The 16,163-nt window shown below is 36.1% G+C and overlaps 1 protein-coding gene across 2 annotated transcripts in view; it reads right to left on the bottom strand.

The window, feature by feature from the left end:
• LOC137658625 (homeobox protein unc-62-like) overlaps positions 1-11,609 on the bottom strand; it is a 30,796-nt gene extending 19,187 nt beyond the window's left edge. Inside the window, exons 1-3 of one of the 2 annotated variants that reach the window (XM_068393549.1) lie at positions 10,992-11,609; positions 7,124-7,245; positions 6,112-6,400 (exon numbers count right to left, since the gene is read on the bottom strand). In XM_068393549.1, the coding sequence (XP_068249650.1) occupies positions 6,112-6,400; positions 7,124-7,245; positions 10,992-11,598 (1,018 nt within the window). In that variant the 5' untranslated portion in view covers positions 11,599-11,609. The remainder of the gene's footprint in view (positions 1-6,111; positions 6,401-7,123; positions 7,246-10,991) is intronic. The other variant, XM_068393550.1, reaches the window with a different exon arrangement.
• Positions 11,610-16,163: the final 4,554 nt, after the last annotated feature.

The following is a 16,163-nucleotide window of genomic DNA, read 5'->3' as shown; positions in this document are numbered from 1 at the left end:
CTGAGTGATTCTCTCATCATCTCTTGTACCTTTTAGAACAACTCCATCAATCGTTGAATCGAAGTGAGGATCTCTTCGTTCTTGACGGCATGTGCCAGTGGTTGTGGAGTTGGGGTTGAAGAGGTTGACGGCATATGTTGGTATGCCGTCATGGTGAACTGATCCTGTCTTCGGTTGCCGTTGAAACGGATTCTTCTTCCTCCGCTTGTGGATGTTCCACGTTTTCTTCGGGCCTCCTTTTAGTAGGTCCTTCTCAGTGTCAATGGACACTTCTGACGTCCTTTCTTGGTGGATGTCCATGCCTTCCAGTGTCTTGTCTATGTCCGCGTCGATTTTCAGTTATATGAGGGAAGACTGGACCTGTTGCTGGGGCACCACCACGTTTGGTAGAGCTTTGGGGAACAGTAGGCACCTTAGGGCGTCGTCAGGTAAGTACGGTCCCTGAAAATACTTTTGGAATCTACTTACCCATTTGTGAAGGGTCTCCCTCGCTGTATCTCTAGTCTCTATGTTGGCTGAGGGAGCTTCTCTGAAGCCGTTGGCCAGCAGGGTCAAACAGGTGGGGCAACCCTTCGGGTCCCAATACTTGAGGACTCCCGACACGATGCAGCAGGGGGCATGAGTCCTGCACTTCGTGTGGCCACAAAAGTCTTTGCCTTTGTGGTTGTAGGCTAAGGCTGCACACTTCTCCATTGGCTCCTCCTGTTAAGGAAAAGGAGCTCAATGAGTATATAATTTTTCATATCAGTGATATAAAAGCATACAATTTTTATCATCAATAGTAATTACTATCGTTTATGGTAGCTTACGATAGTAAGCTTGAAAAGAAGTAGAAAAGACACATCTGTGTTTCCCCTCCCAGGCCATTGCTGAGACCTCTGTCAGTGATTAATATTTAGTTCCCTGATAGGGAGAATACAAGGTAGGAGTAAACTCTAGGGACTAGAGTTACTGCTAGTAAGTGCTAGACTAACATTATCTACCTGTAGTATACATTAACACTGATCGGTGATTTTTTGAGGTCATGATGATCGAAATAAACCATCTGGGTGTTGAGGGAGTTCTCAGCCTCAACACAAAATCGTGGTCCCAACAATGGACTGCGACAGGAAACACAAAGTATGTTAGAAAATATGTGTACTACTCTATAGTTGTATGCTGTAGTTAGCCGGCGCACTGCCGCGGTTAGGTTAGTACCTGGCGGCACTAACTGATAGAAAGAGAGAAAGCATTGAGGAAGGAGAGATTCCTATTATTATGGTTAACATAACAATTGGAAGAGTTCCAATGGAAGGGATAAGAATCTGTCTGATTCTGGCTTCCACCCATCCACAAAAGGGCTGCCGCCGGCTATACCACCGGCGACAAGATTGTGGATGGCAGACCAAGAGAGGGCTGAGGATTTCTCCAAAGTATGTTAGGTTCCCCACCGTCAGCCGTCAGTGCCGGTTCAATCTTCCCCCCATGATATTCACTTTCGGTGAAGGAAGGGCATAAGGGGGAAGGTGGCTGAGGCGGCTGAACTAACTGCCGCTGGCAAGGTACCAGCTGGTAACGCAGTCAACCTAGCAAGCCAGGATGACTGTCAGAATACTGGCAAAAGAGAATTGTGACAGCTATGACGTCACTAAAGGACAGAAGGGGGAAGGGTAAGGGTCTTGTAGTTCACTGAGATGAAAGGTGGCAGCAGGTATGCCGTCTACCTACAAAGGTGAACTGAGGAAGCATGGCTTCCTGTGCTAATGTCGTCATCGGTGGCAGAGGAAACATGGTTCCTAAGGGCACCCTGAGTTCGTCACTATCTAAATCAAAGCTGGAGCTCGATGGCAATGAAGAAGAAAGTGGTTGCCGCCTGTAGCGGCGGTGGCACTCAGGGAGGGAGGAAGGGTTTAGCCTCTTCTCTGAGAGAGAATGCATTTCATACCTTATCCATAGATTCTAGAGAATGTAAGTTCTCATCCGAATCAATAAGGAATGATAGGGTGAGGCTAAACATGGGGAATTACTTAACCAACGTATAAATGAGCAAGCGTAGTCTCACTCTGGTAGGATCCCCGGACAAGGTTTGGTACCACCGGGGCTCCCGCCGCATACGATCAGTAAAGTCACATAATAGGAAGAGGAATAAAATTCATGTATGCAAGATCACCACTTGTATAATTTGCCTACATAGCTAACATTATAGCTTAATACCGGGAAATGTTGCCCTGCTGACTTACTAAAATGCAATAGTAACGGGCAACTGCAGTCATAAAATGGGTGCCTCCGGTCTGGGCAAGGCTCACCTAAACACACTTAAATTATCAAAATTTAACTGTGAAAAGGGAGACTAAAATTATACACAGGTAAGAATTAATACTCAACTTTCCAAAGGATGAAAATGCTGGAGATTGCATGATGAATATTCCAAAAAACTTGTAACACAACACCGGGTTAACGGGAGCACAACTCTCTTAGAGAGCTACAAGAAAAGGAATGAAGTCGTAGTAGTAATGGGGAAGGAGGTTCACCGGGTACCTAGAACGGCACCCCCTTTCTTTCGCCACTCATCAAAGAGTTGAATCTATTCGGGGTGAAGATTGCTATGTGTTGTATCTAAAAAATACGTCCCCTGATATTATGCGATATCCTTAATTGGATACTCGCGCCAGGAATTAGAATCCTTGAGACCTTTGGTTTAATTTTCTGGGAGTATCAATGTAGCAAATATCCCTTAGAAAGCTGCCTAAAAGAACCTTCCATCAAGACATGGCCTGAGCCCAAAAGAGTGATAATGTTGATATAATGATTACATATGAAGATGATTTAAATACCAAGATAGATTTTGTATAAAAGATTAAAAATTGCATTTAAACAATAAACAAAGCAATAACAACCAATATTATATTATGTTAATAACCAAAACCCGAGTGGAAACGTTAGCTTAAAGTATAAAGTTAAGTAAGCAGTGTGCATTGGCTATCAGATGGACGGCAGATTTGAAAGCAGTGCAAGAGCTATCCAACGAATACATCAGTACTTCATTTTGCTAATGTGAATATAAACATGAGTGAAAGGTGAATGCAGCAGAAGAAATGTGAAACATGTGCCTTGTGTGATTAAGTGAAGATGTGGGCTTTGAGGAAATGTGAAGTATTTTATGGTTCGTGCCCTTGGATAATGTATGAAGCTATTAAGTTAAACATGGAATATGGTAGATCTGAAGTTTGTGCCTCGTGTGAAATGTTTTTGATGAAATGTGATGCAATGTAGTCTGTTCTTTTATATCTATAGTTTTGGTTAGTCAGTGTGTGTGTGACACATAATTGCGCATATATATATATATATATATATATATATATATATATATATATATATATATATATATATATATATATATATGCTCAGATGCAAAAGAATCACAGGAAATTGAAATAGAAAATATAAGATCAAGTCCTGATTAGTTTTGTGATACTTCTATCACGAAGCTAGTCACGTTAAGACTTACTCCTATATTTGCTATTTCAATTTTCATGTGGTTCTGCTGCGTCTGAGCATCCCGTTTCTCTGAGATTTTTATGATATAAATATATATATATACACACACATATACAGCAGTCTGTACTCTAAGTGACTTTAAAATTGATATGAAATGTTACATGATTTGTAGATATCGTCTTTTGTACTCAAGAGACGTTGCTGAGATTTAGACGAAATAAAACCACCTTTATAGTTTGAAATAGAATTTAGAAGCCTTTAGTGATCATATCGATTTCAGCATGCAGTCATCACTTCTTTCCAGGTGAGAGAAATCTAGAGCCAATCTTCATGCATATTAAACCCATAATCTAACCAGTGAAGTCCAGTTTCTGACCTATTAAAAATCAGTTATATGTTACTCCATATTATTATTATTATTATTATTATTATTACTATTAAGCTACAACCCTAGTTGGAAAAGCAAGATGCTATAAGCCCAAGGGCACCAACAAGGAAAAAAAGCCCAGTGACGAAAGGAAATAAGGAAATAAATAAACGCTATAAGAAGTAATGAACCATTAAAATAAAATATTTTAAAAACCATAATAACATTAAAACAGATATTTCATATACACCAAGTGAAGCTCTTAAGCTCGTTGAAATGAAGTAACTTTACAATCTGATTTAATGTCTTCATCTCAACATTGTCGAGTAGACTAGTGAAAAATCTACTACAGTACCGAGCTCGTTTTGTGTAGTGAAAAATAATCATATTCAGTAAATCAACTAAGACTAAACTCTATCATTTACGAAAACGGACGTATTTAACTTCAAAAGTTCAAACTTGCAGCGAATGTTTTTTTTTATTGAATAGGCTGACATAAATCTTTTTATAGTTTACATAGGAAATATCTGTTTTAATGGTAATGATTTTAGAATATTTTATTTCAATTGTTCATTACTTATCTGTTTAAATGTTAATGTTTTTAAAATATTTCATTTAAATTGTTCATTACTTCTTATATCGTTTTATTTATTTCCTTTCCTAACTGGGCTATTTTTCCCTGTTGGAGCCTTTGGGATTATAGCATCTTGCTTTTCCAACTAGTGTTGTAGCTTAGCTAGTAATAATAATAATAATAATAATAATAATAATAATAATAATAATAATAATAATATCATGTGAGGAATATAAACTTAAAAAATGGATAGTTTTTCTCGTCAATGCTATTTCGAGGCATGTAGAAGGAAAACATTTGATCAGATAACCTACAAATGATGCCATCATTTACTTGGAATAAGATTCGTTATTTTGGTGAAATGTATCTAGAGAAGAACGTCAACTTACAAACTTGATTCCAAGAAGCTGTTTGTAAGTCTAATTGTTTGTATGTCGAATTGTTTGTATGTCGAATTGTTTGTAAGTCGAATTTTGTTAGATTTTATCCTAGGGTAGACCTAACGTGAATCCCATGCCTATGATTTCCATCTTCAAAAGTCAACAAAGAGTCGGGTTTCATATGCTTTGCTTACTGAATTAAATGATGTAATATTTTATTACAGTATTTATTTATCTTTGTTATTTTCAGTTGGATTTGTGTTTGTATCTCTGAATGTTTGTAAGTCGAATTTCTGTATTGAAATTATAATAAACCCATTAAGAGATATTTCTTGTTACTCTTTGTTAACAACTTCTCAGGGGAAAATGTCGAGGCAATGCTTGCATGAAATCATTATTATAAAAACGTAATGGTGGAACTACTCAAGTCATATAAATGTTTATGAAATATGCATTATAAGGCATCAAACTATATCTTAGGTGCTATTATATATTCACCGTTTGTTATATGTTATTCAGAAGCGCCATATAACCCTTGAGGAAAAATGGTACACCAATAAAATGGGAAAAAAATGTCTTAGGGTAAACAGGGGAATCTCTAATATATCAGCCTTTTTTTCTACTTCTATTTACAGTATAATGAATCTAAAGCCATTTTATAATTGAAATACACATTCTTTTGTGTGGAAGGATAAGTGTGTTAAGTGGTTGATTTCCAACTTCTAAATGATTGTAATAAATATTAAAAAAACTTTGATAATAGATAAAAGACAAAAAATACACTTACTGTTTTTCATTTGAATACTGTGATAGAATAGTTAAAGGCTGTATGTAAATATGCTGAAGTGTAAGAATGTTTTATATGATTGCAAAGATGGAAACCAAGCCATTTGCTGAATCTAATTTCTTCGTTATGTAATGACGTATTAGTCAGACACTTTAATTTCTATGTATGCTGACATTCCTCAAATGAAAGGGAGAACTATCAGTCACAGGGGAATTGGGAATGTCCACCTTCAACTGCAGAAAGATAAATATATAGCACGAGTAGCTACAGGAATCAATTCTTTTTGCTCTATAGCTGCAACACTAATAGGGTTCTCTGAAAGGGAAGCATCTATTGCTCAAATTTTAATAAACTACTTAGGACACTAACCCTTCTGATCAGTATCAATGACCTTCGAAGTCAGGATACCAGATAATTCTAAATCAATCAATCGATCAAATACCCTTTTGACCTTGGAGCACCACAATTCACTCTTTAGTATACAGTAAAGACAAGAAGCCCACAACCCCCAAGCCATGCAACGTACCAGTGTTAGACAAAGTATTAGTCTTGCGAGCGAGTGGTGAAGCGGTACTGATGTTATTCTGAGTTTTACCATGCAGACTTATTAGACTATCTGGCCAGAACCTTGTGGCAGAGGCCTTCGGATTGTAGGCCTTCGATTTCTTGGTCTTCTGGTCAGGAGGAGTGGACGCGTCAATCATTGGTTGGAGGATGCGACGTCGGGCATTGATGAACCAATTGTTGACTTGCAGAAGCGTCAAGTTCGTCTGCGCTGCGATGTGCCTCTTCTCATCTTCACTAGGATATGGATGCTGCAAATGCGAGAGAGGATGAGAATCCATGTCGTATGTGGAACCTTCAACTTGACTTTATATAAGATTCAAATTGTTTAAAAGTTAGATTTTTTGGTAATACAAAAACCATTTTCTAATATGATTTCCCGAAATTTACTGAACCTCCAGATTACTGATTTCTATTAAGTATTTTTTTTTTTTTTGAAAAGAAGTTACCTAAATTCTTTGATCATGAGAATTGATGTATAGATTTATAAATCATAAACTAACATTAATAAATAATTTTGAAAATAGGTAACGCATTTCCATACAAACAATAACTTTGGAATACGAAGAGTGTAGCTCAAGTGAGTAACTGTATTGTATTCACGAAACATTTCATTTTAATCTAAAACACTGCATTTACACAATTTTTCCATAAATCCAACTCCAGTTAATCCAGTTCCCCATAAAAATCTTGAACACAGTCTAGAACAGTGGTTCTTGAATATTTTTGCCTTGTGACCCCCAGAATTATTCATTGATCTCACGCCTCCTATCCCTGAAAGTTTATAATTAGCATCAGAAATGGAAGAAATAGTAGGCACCATCTAGCAAACATTGCTTGCACCCCTTTGGAAACTTTTGATGTCACCCTAGGGGGGCACCCCCAGTTTAAGAATAACTGTTCTAGAACTTTTTCAAACCTGCAAGAAAACACCTATTTTAGAAGTAGAACAATAAACGACTGTTAAATCTTACGACGATGTGCTGGAAGAGCCAGGCTTTCATGATAGCCGTAGCGTGTTTCGGAAGAACTCCTCGCTTCTGCCGTCGCATTCCCCCGTCCTCTTCCTCCTCACAAGATGGCGGAGTCAAGGGTGCTGAGAAGGGGACGAAAGGGTTAATTTGATTAGAAGCACAAGGAAAAGTTTCGATATTCAATAATGAGTACAAAAATATGAAGGAAATTTGAAGTTTTGCAAAGTGGTCTTACATCCGTACTTGAATATTTACAGGCACCCAAAATTTGGATCTATTTAGAGAATTCTTCATGAAAATCAAACTTAATAGATAGGTAGTTTTCATATCATATTGAGAATCTATGCAAATAATTACGATACTATGTCAGGCTCTCACAATCTGGATAAACCTAGAGAATTCTTCATAGAAATCCAACTTAATTGATAGGTAGTTTTCATACTAAATCTGTTTTTAGAAGGATACATCTGAAGATTGCATAATACAGATTTGCCATTTCTGAGGATTTTGAAGTTTTCGCCAATAAAAAAAGGTATGAATACACTAACGAGTCTCCATCCAGAAATTTCTTAACAATCTTCAAGACCATCGTTTATTCAACAAATGTAGTAAGGAGATTCCTACAAAGATGCTTGATTGACCCTGCAAACGTTCAAAATGTTAAAGAAATGCAGGGATTCTTCCTTCACTAAAAGAATTAAAACCAACAGATGAAATGGTTAGACTGAGGAAAGCTCACTCTATGTGCCGTAAGCTGGTTCTAATACCACCCATGAAGGGATACTTTCTCCATCAAGTTTCCCCTTACACTGAAGGATGTGTTAGAGGAAATCAGAGATGTTGATCAGATCAACAGGGGTACTGAAAATGTCTCGGGTGAATGTGATCAGTGTTTGTCTATCATTCAAGTGGAGAGATCTATGTATCTTTATTTAGGATAAAAATGAAATAAAATTCAAGATATCAAAGGAAATGCTAATTTCTTCAAACAGTCACTGTTATCTTAGTCTTGGTGTTATTCAAGTTGATACTATGCTTCATGTGGCGAGATCTATGTATCTTTAGTTAGGCTAAAAATAAAATCAAGTTTAAGATAGGTAAGGCTAATTTCTTCAAACGGTCATTGGTGTTGTCTTAAAGTCTTGTTGTTATTCAAGATGATACATAACATTCCTAAGGTTGGGACTTGCAATCTCGACACAATCTGAAGATACAGTCTAGTTGTATACTCCAGCAGGTGTTTATTTTGAACCCTAAAAAATATTTTAAGAAATTCATGCTGACCCAAGAAAATATGGGAACAGAGGAAAAGAAGGAGAAATACTGAGGAAAAATATGTTTTTATTACATCACATGCATATTCATCGAAAACACGCATGTGTAGAAACACAAACCTTATTTATGATTCATATACACAGAATTTCCATATACACCTTTTCATTTCAATGGAAATGGGTGTAAAAAGTAATAGCCTTCTATCTGCAACAATTATTTACTTACCTGCCTAACAGAAAGTACTGCTCTTCATAGATCACCCACAAAACCGGAAGACTATCCTTCTGGCACCATATTCAGAATCGAAAGGTTCAACTACAATTCTGCCACCATTTCAAAAATCGAAAGGTTCAACTACAATTCTGCCACCATTTCAAAAATCGAAAGGTTCAACTACAATTCTGTCGCCATTTCAAGAATCGAAAGGTTCAACTACAATTCTGCCACCATTTCAAAAATCGAAAGGTTCAACTACAATTCTGCCACCATTTCAAGAATTGAAAGGTTCAACTACAATTCTGCCACCATTTCAAAAATCGAAAGGTTCAACTACAATTCTGTCGCCATTTCAAAAATCAAAAGGTTCAACTACAATTCTGCCACCATTTCAAAAATCGAAAGGTTCAACTACAATTCTGCCACCATTTCAAAAATCGAAAGGTTCAACTACAATTCTGCCACCATTTCAAAAATCGAAAGGTTCAACTACAATTCTGTCGCCATTTCAAGAATCGAAAGGTTCAACTACAATTCTGCCACCATTTCAAGAATCGAAAGGTTCAACTACAATTCTGCCACCATTTCAAAAATCGAAAGGTTCAACTACAATTCTGTCGCCATTTCAAGAATCGAAAGGTTCAACTACAATTCTGTCGCCATTTCAAGAATCGAAAGGTTCAACTACAATTCTGTCTCCATTTCAAGAATCGAAAGGTTCAACTACAATTCTGTCGCCATTTCAAGATTCGAAAGGTTCAACTACAATTCTGTCGCCATTTCAAGAATCGAAAGGTTCAACTACAATTCTGTCTCCATTTCAAGAATCGAAAGGTTCAACTACAATTCTGTCTCCATTTCAAGAATCGAAAGGTTCAACTACAATTCTGTCGCCATTTCAAAAATCGAAAGGTTCAACTACAATTCTGTCGCCATTTCAAGAATCGAAAGGTTCAACTACAATTCTGTCGCCATTTCAAGAATCGAAAGGTTCAACTACAATTCTGTCTCCATTTCAAGAATCGAAAGGTTCAACTACAATTCTGTCGCCATTTCAAGAATCGAAAGGTTCAACTACAATTCTGTCTCCATTTCAAGATTCGAAAGGTTCAACTACAATTCTGTCGCCATTTCAAGAATCGAAAGGTTCAACTACAATTCTGTCGCCATTTCAAGAATCGAAAGGTTCAACTACAATTCTGTCGCCATTTCAAGAATCGAAAGGTTCAACTACAATTCTGCCACCATTTCAAGAATCGAAAGGTTCAACTACAATTCTGCCACCATTTCAAAAATCGAAAGGTTCAACTACAATTCTGTCGCCATTTCAAGAATCGAAAGGTTCAACAACAATTCTGTCGCCATTTCAAGAATCGAAAGGTTCAACTACAATTCTGTCTCCATTACAAGATTCGAAAGGTTCAACTACAATTTTGTCACCATTTCAAGAATTGAAAGGTTCAACGACAATTCTGTCACCATTTCAAGAATTGAAAGGTTCAACTACAATTCTGTCGCCATTTTAAGAATCGAAAGGTTCAGCTACAATTCTGTCTCCATTACAAGATTCGAAAGGTTCAACTACAATTCTGTTGCCATTTCAGGAATCGAAAGGTTTAACTACAATACTGTCTTCATTTCAAGAATCAAAAGGTTCAACTACAATTCTGTCGCCATTTCAAAAATCAAAAGGATCAACTACAATTCTGTCTTCATTTCAAGAATCAAAAGGTTCAACTACAATTCTGTCGCCATTTCAAGAATCAAAAGGATCAACTACAATTCTGTCTTCATTTCAAGAATCAAAAGGTTCAACTACAATTCTGTCGCCATTTCAAGAATCAAAAGGATCAACTACAATTCTGTCGCCATTTCAAGAATCAAAAGGATCAACTACAATTCTGTCTTCATTTCAAGAATCAAAAGGTTTAACTACAATTCTTTCATTTCAAGAATCAAAAGGATCAACTACAATTCTGTCTTCATTTCAAGAATCGAAAGGTTTAACTACAATTCTGTCTTCATTTCAAGAATCAAAAGGTTCAACTTCAATTCTGTCGCCATTTCAAGAATCAAAAGGATCAACTACAATTCTGTCGCCATTTCAAGAATCAAAAGGTTCAACTACAATTCTGTTTTCATTTCAAGAATCAAAAGGTTCAACTACAATTCTGTTTTCATTTCAAGAATCAAAAGGTTCAACTACAATTCTGTCGCCATTTCAAGAATTGAAAGGTTTAACTACAATTCTGTTGACATTTCAAGAATCGAAAGGTTCAACTACACTTGAGCCACCACACATTGTAGAGGGTATGAAGGCATAAGGTGAAAATAACACAGAAATTTAGTAGCCATCGACAATGGCCGTCCTACTTACCCAGCAAATTGACGATGCTGGTCTCCGGTGGGGGAGGGCATGGGTGGGCACCGATTTGGGAGAGTGGAGTACTGCCCTGGATCAGGGGCGGAGACGAGGGAGTGGATAAGGACCGTGTGGGCGGCGTGGTGGGTGAGACGCGTGGGGCGTGGGCGTTAGTGGAGATGGCGGTGGCTGTGGGTGGCGTCGTGGCAGGATGATGGGTATGGGCAGAGGGCTTCGTGGTTGGGACCAAACCAGGAGGACTTCTGCTCGGTAATGCTGCTGCTGCTGATCTCTCTTCTTCTTCATGGTGGTGGTTATGGTGGGGGGTTTGAACGTGGTGGTGGTTTTGGTGGTGTTGGTGGTGGTGGTGGTGGTGGTGGTGGTGGCGGAGGTGATGGTGATGATGGTAGTCTGCCTGCTGCTGCTGCTGTGGTTGAGAAACCTGGAGACACAAGGCGCTTGTTTGCTGCTGCTGCTGCTGCTGCTGCCCGGAAGGATGGTGGTGCTCTCCCGCTAATACCTGTCCTGAGGCGCTAACTACCTGAAGGAAGGGGAGCACATGATACATGACCTGAAGACCAAGTGTGAGATGAATAATATATAAACTTATCAAGATATTCATACTTTTAGCCATTTTAAAACCCATGCTTTAAATGTAACGTAAATTGCCCAGTACATAACTCAAAACACATGTCCTGGAGTTTAAGGGATTATAAATAACCTGCACGAAAAGTGTCAAAATAAATAGACTTCAATATCATATAAATAACCCAGTACTGACTAATTAAATCATAATTCTGTAATCTGTGCTTACACAAAAATTGAACACAATGTAAATCACAAATGATTCAAAGAGCATTAGAATTTGATCATGAATTACAAATCTGACAAAAAATACATTAGTAAAAAATTTGGGTAAAGTTATGAAATAAAAAAAAAAAAAAAAACTATACAAACTATGAAATAAATATGATGACCCTTTCTGGTCATTCTTGACTCAAAATAGAAAACTGATGATGCATGACCTAAGAGGGATATGAACCAAGGCTGTGAAAAAGACATAATGACCAATGCATGAATTTCTTGTGTCAGGGACCTAAGACCATCTAAATGATACATGATCTAAAAGTTATGGATGATATAAAGGTGTGTTTCCTAATGCATAACTTATAGAGGAAATAGTCTTGGGTATTCTGTTTTATGGTATTTCACTGTCTTGGGTTAGAGTTCTCTTGCTTGAGGGTACACTCAGGCACACTATTCTATCAAATTTCTCTTCCTCTTGTTTTGTTAAAGTTTTTACAGTTTATATAGGAAATGTTCATTTTAATGTGGTTACTGTTCTTAAAATATTTTATTTTTCCTTGCTTCCTTTCCTCACTGGGCTATTTTCTCTGTTGGGGCCCCTGGGCTTATAGCATCCTGCTTTTCCGACTAAGGTTATAGCTTAGCAAGTAATAATAATAATAATAATAATAATAATAATAATAATAATAATAATATGAACTGAGGAGTAAGCCCATTATACAGTACTTTGAGAAGCCATGCATACAATATGTAATTTGAATGAAGTAAATGTGAGGCACGATCTTTACTGCAGATCTGATAAAGTATGACTATGGATTATAAACCTGAACCCGATTACTCATTAGTTAAACCATCGTTCTCTAGTCTTGTGTAGGGCCATAGCATCTGTACCATAGTTTTCCACTGTCGTGGGGTAGAATTCTTTTGCTTGAGGGTACGCTCGAGCACATTATTCTATCTCATTCATCTTCTTGTTTTTTTTTTTTCGTTTTTGTAGTTTATATATATATATATATATATATATATATATATATATATATATATATATATATATATGAGATTTATTTTAATGTTGCTATTTGTTCTTCTGATATTTTATTTAATTGTACATTACTTCTATCGTGTTTTATTTCCTTACTCGGCTGCCCTGCCTAACATCGCGTATGTTCAAGTGTTGTACCAGTCACCAGCGTCCGTCCTTAGATATATGTCTAATAGCTTTGTTTACATGCACGAGAATGCTAAACTATACATAGGCCAAACCATACAAAACCTATTTTCAATAGTAGCTGTGCAATTAGATATAACAATTATTGGTATCTATTTTATTATTATTATTATTATTATTATTATTATAATTATTATTATTATTATTATTACTTGCTAAGCCACAACCCTAGTTGGAAAAGCAAGATGCTATAAGCCCAAGGGATCCAACAGGGGAAAATAGTCCAGTGAGGAAGGAAATAAGAAAATGAATAAACGATATAAGAAATAATGCACAATTAAAATAAAATATTTCTAAAAACAATAACAATATTAAAACAGATATTTCATATATAAACTATAAAAGGACTTACGTCAGCCTGTTCAACATAAAAACATTTGCTGCAAGTTTGAACTTTTGAAGTTATACTCATTTAAAACAATAGATTTAAAACAAGTAATAATATAAAGAACAGCTAGATTTTGAGTTTCATGATAAACCTAAAAAAAAAGAGGATACACAGTATTATACTGATCATAAAAGTGCAATGAATATTACTCTAGGTGGCTGCACTGAAATAACAATCAAATTAGATATTTACTGTAATATAGCAAAATAACTTTGAAAAGTAGTAGTAGTAGTAGTAGTAGTAGTAGTAGTAGTAGTAGTAGTAGTAGTAGTAGTAGTAGTAGCAGCAAATAAAGAGGAGAGGAGTGACAATAAAAATATTAATACTACTGCTACTACTGTTGATGAAAATAATAATAATAATAATAATAATAATAATGATAATAATAATAATAATATTTCATGCCTAAATATTATCAAAAGATTTTCAGAGATTGTTTCAAGAGACTGCTCACCCATGTTTAATAATAATAATAATAATAATAATAATAATAATAATAATAATAATAATAAACAGAGAATTAAGGCCGAATTTCCCATTAAGGCATTTATGCCAACCCTTTCCTTGCCCCAGACTCATTCTTAAAGAAGGAAAAGGTGTTGATAGGGAGGGATGGGTAGAGGGTAGAAGGGAGAGGGAGGGGAGGGGGGGGGGGAGTTTAGGGAGGGATGTCATCCGGGTCTTCATCATCCAGTCCGGTTGGCAAGGAACGTCGAAAAAGGAAAACAGTAATAAAATAAATCTCTCTTTATATTACTGAAAACAGGAAACGCACTAAGAGGCAAAGTAATATATTGGAGAGAGAGAGAGAGAGAGAGAGAGAGAGAGAGAGAGAGAGAGAGAGAGAGAGAGAGATGCGCATCACACAAGTTTTAATATAAGATTTTATCATCAATTTTATGACTGAATTTATTATTATTATTATTATCATTATTATTATTATTATTAATTGCTAAGCTGTAAGCTTTGTTGGAAACGCAGAATGCTATAAACCCAGGAGCTCCAATAGGGAAAATAGCCCAGTGAGGAAAGGAAACAAGGAAAAATACATAGACATACAGTAGGACGTAATAGACAAGATAATAAACACCACAATATAATGAAATATAATCTCATATCTAGTCTGTCATCATTCTCAAGGTTTAAAGATCGCTCATGAGCGGCATCAAAATGTCCAAGAGGCCGCACATATATACATGCGATCAGAGCTCAAGCTGGGACCAGGGAAGGCCAGGCAATGGCTTCTGATTACTTAGCAGATAGATTTATAAGTTCCCCCCCCCCCAAATCATATCGCTATCCAAAAGATGGTATATATATATATATATATATATATATATATAAATATATAAGTATATAAATATATATAAATATATATATATATATATATATATATATATATATATATATATATATATAATACTAGCTAAGCTACAACCATAGTTGCAAAAACACGATGATATAAGCCCAAGGGCTCTAAAAGGGAACATTAGCCCAGTGAGGAAAGGAAATAAGGAAATAAATAAACGATATGAGAAATAATGAGCAATTAAAATAAGATATTCTAAAAACAGTAACATTAAAACAAATATTACACACACACACACAGACATATATATATATATATATATATATATATATATATATATATATATATATATATATATATATGTCTGTGTGTGTGTGTGAGTGTCTGTTTTTTTTTTAATAATTACAAACCAAAGAACAACACGGTCTACTTCCGCTTAACAGCTTGTCAACAAAAACACATATAAGTTCTTTTCCTCTCTCCTTATACAGACGATCAAAAGACTCTTTCCTCATTCCACCAGATGGCGAACAAACGAGATTACGGGAAGGACTTCAGAGACGTCCTCTTTCCTCTTAGAGGGAAAAGACTTTACAGACATCCTCTTGTCTCTCTCCTCGTTCGGCTTTTCCTCTTTCATCAACAGATGGCGAACAGCGAGAAATATAGCCGGCCCTCCTCTTCTGCTGCAGTGTCCCCAGATGACGAGATTTGTTGTCAATATGAGGCGCTTAGAGGAAGCCTCCGTCCCTTACGGGACATTCTCTACACTTCTACAGCATCGCCCTTCCTACTCGCGAATTCTTCATCTCCATGTATTCCACTCCTTACTTTCTCGAACTAATCTTCGTCTCATCTGCCAATTCACATTTCTATAAAGGTTTCCTTCTGGTATGGCATCGTATGATATAGAGGATACCTTTTTACTCTCTTCAATTGGGATAGTACTCATGTTACGTTTGTACATATATGTTCGGTGATTGTTGGATTTCAGTCTTTCTTAATATATATTGTTACGTGAGATATTCTATCCTTTTCTCTACACATGCTCTATGTATTTGGTTAACGTGAGTTTTATATATATATATATATATATATATATATATATATATATATATATATATATATATGTATATATGTATATATACATATATATGCATGCAAATTATATATATATATATATATATATATATAGAGAGAGAGAGAGAGAGAGAGAGAGAGAGAGAGAGAGAGAGAGAGAGAGAGAGAGAGAGAGAGAGAGAGAGCACTACAAGCCTTGAATCAGAGTAGGAAATAGAAGAATAATCCAATTTCCTTTCTTCGGCCGGATTCGAACCAAAACAATTGACGTTAGAGCAATGTTGTAACAAATCACATACACAGTAGTACGTATACGCAAATATAATTACCTAAACCTTAAATAAAAGTACAAATCACACGACAAAACCTAAAACA

Source organism: Palaemon carinicauda, chromosome 19 (assembly GCF_036898095.1).
Source record: "Palaemon carinicauda isolate YSFRI2023 chromosome 19, ASM3689809v2, whole genome shotgun sequence".
Lineage (NCBI taxonomy): Eukaryota > Metazoa > Arthropoda > Malacostraca > Decapoda > Palaemonidae > Palaemon > Palaemon carinicauda.
The sequence above is the reverse complement of the archived record's forward strand: the minus strand, read 5'-3'. Positions and strand labels throughout refer to the sequence as shown.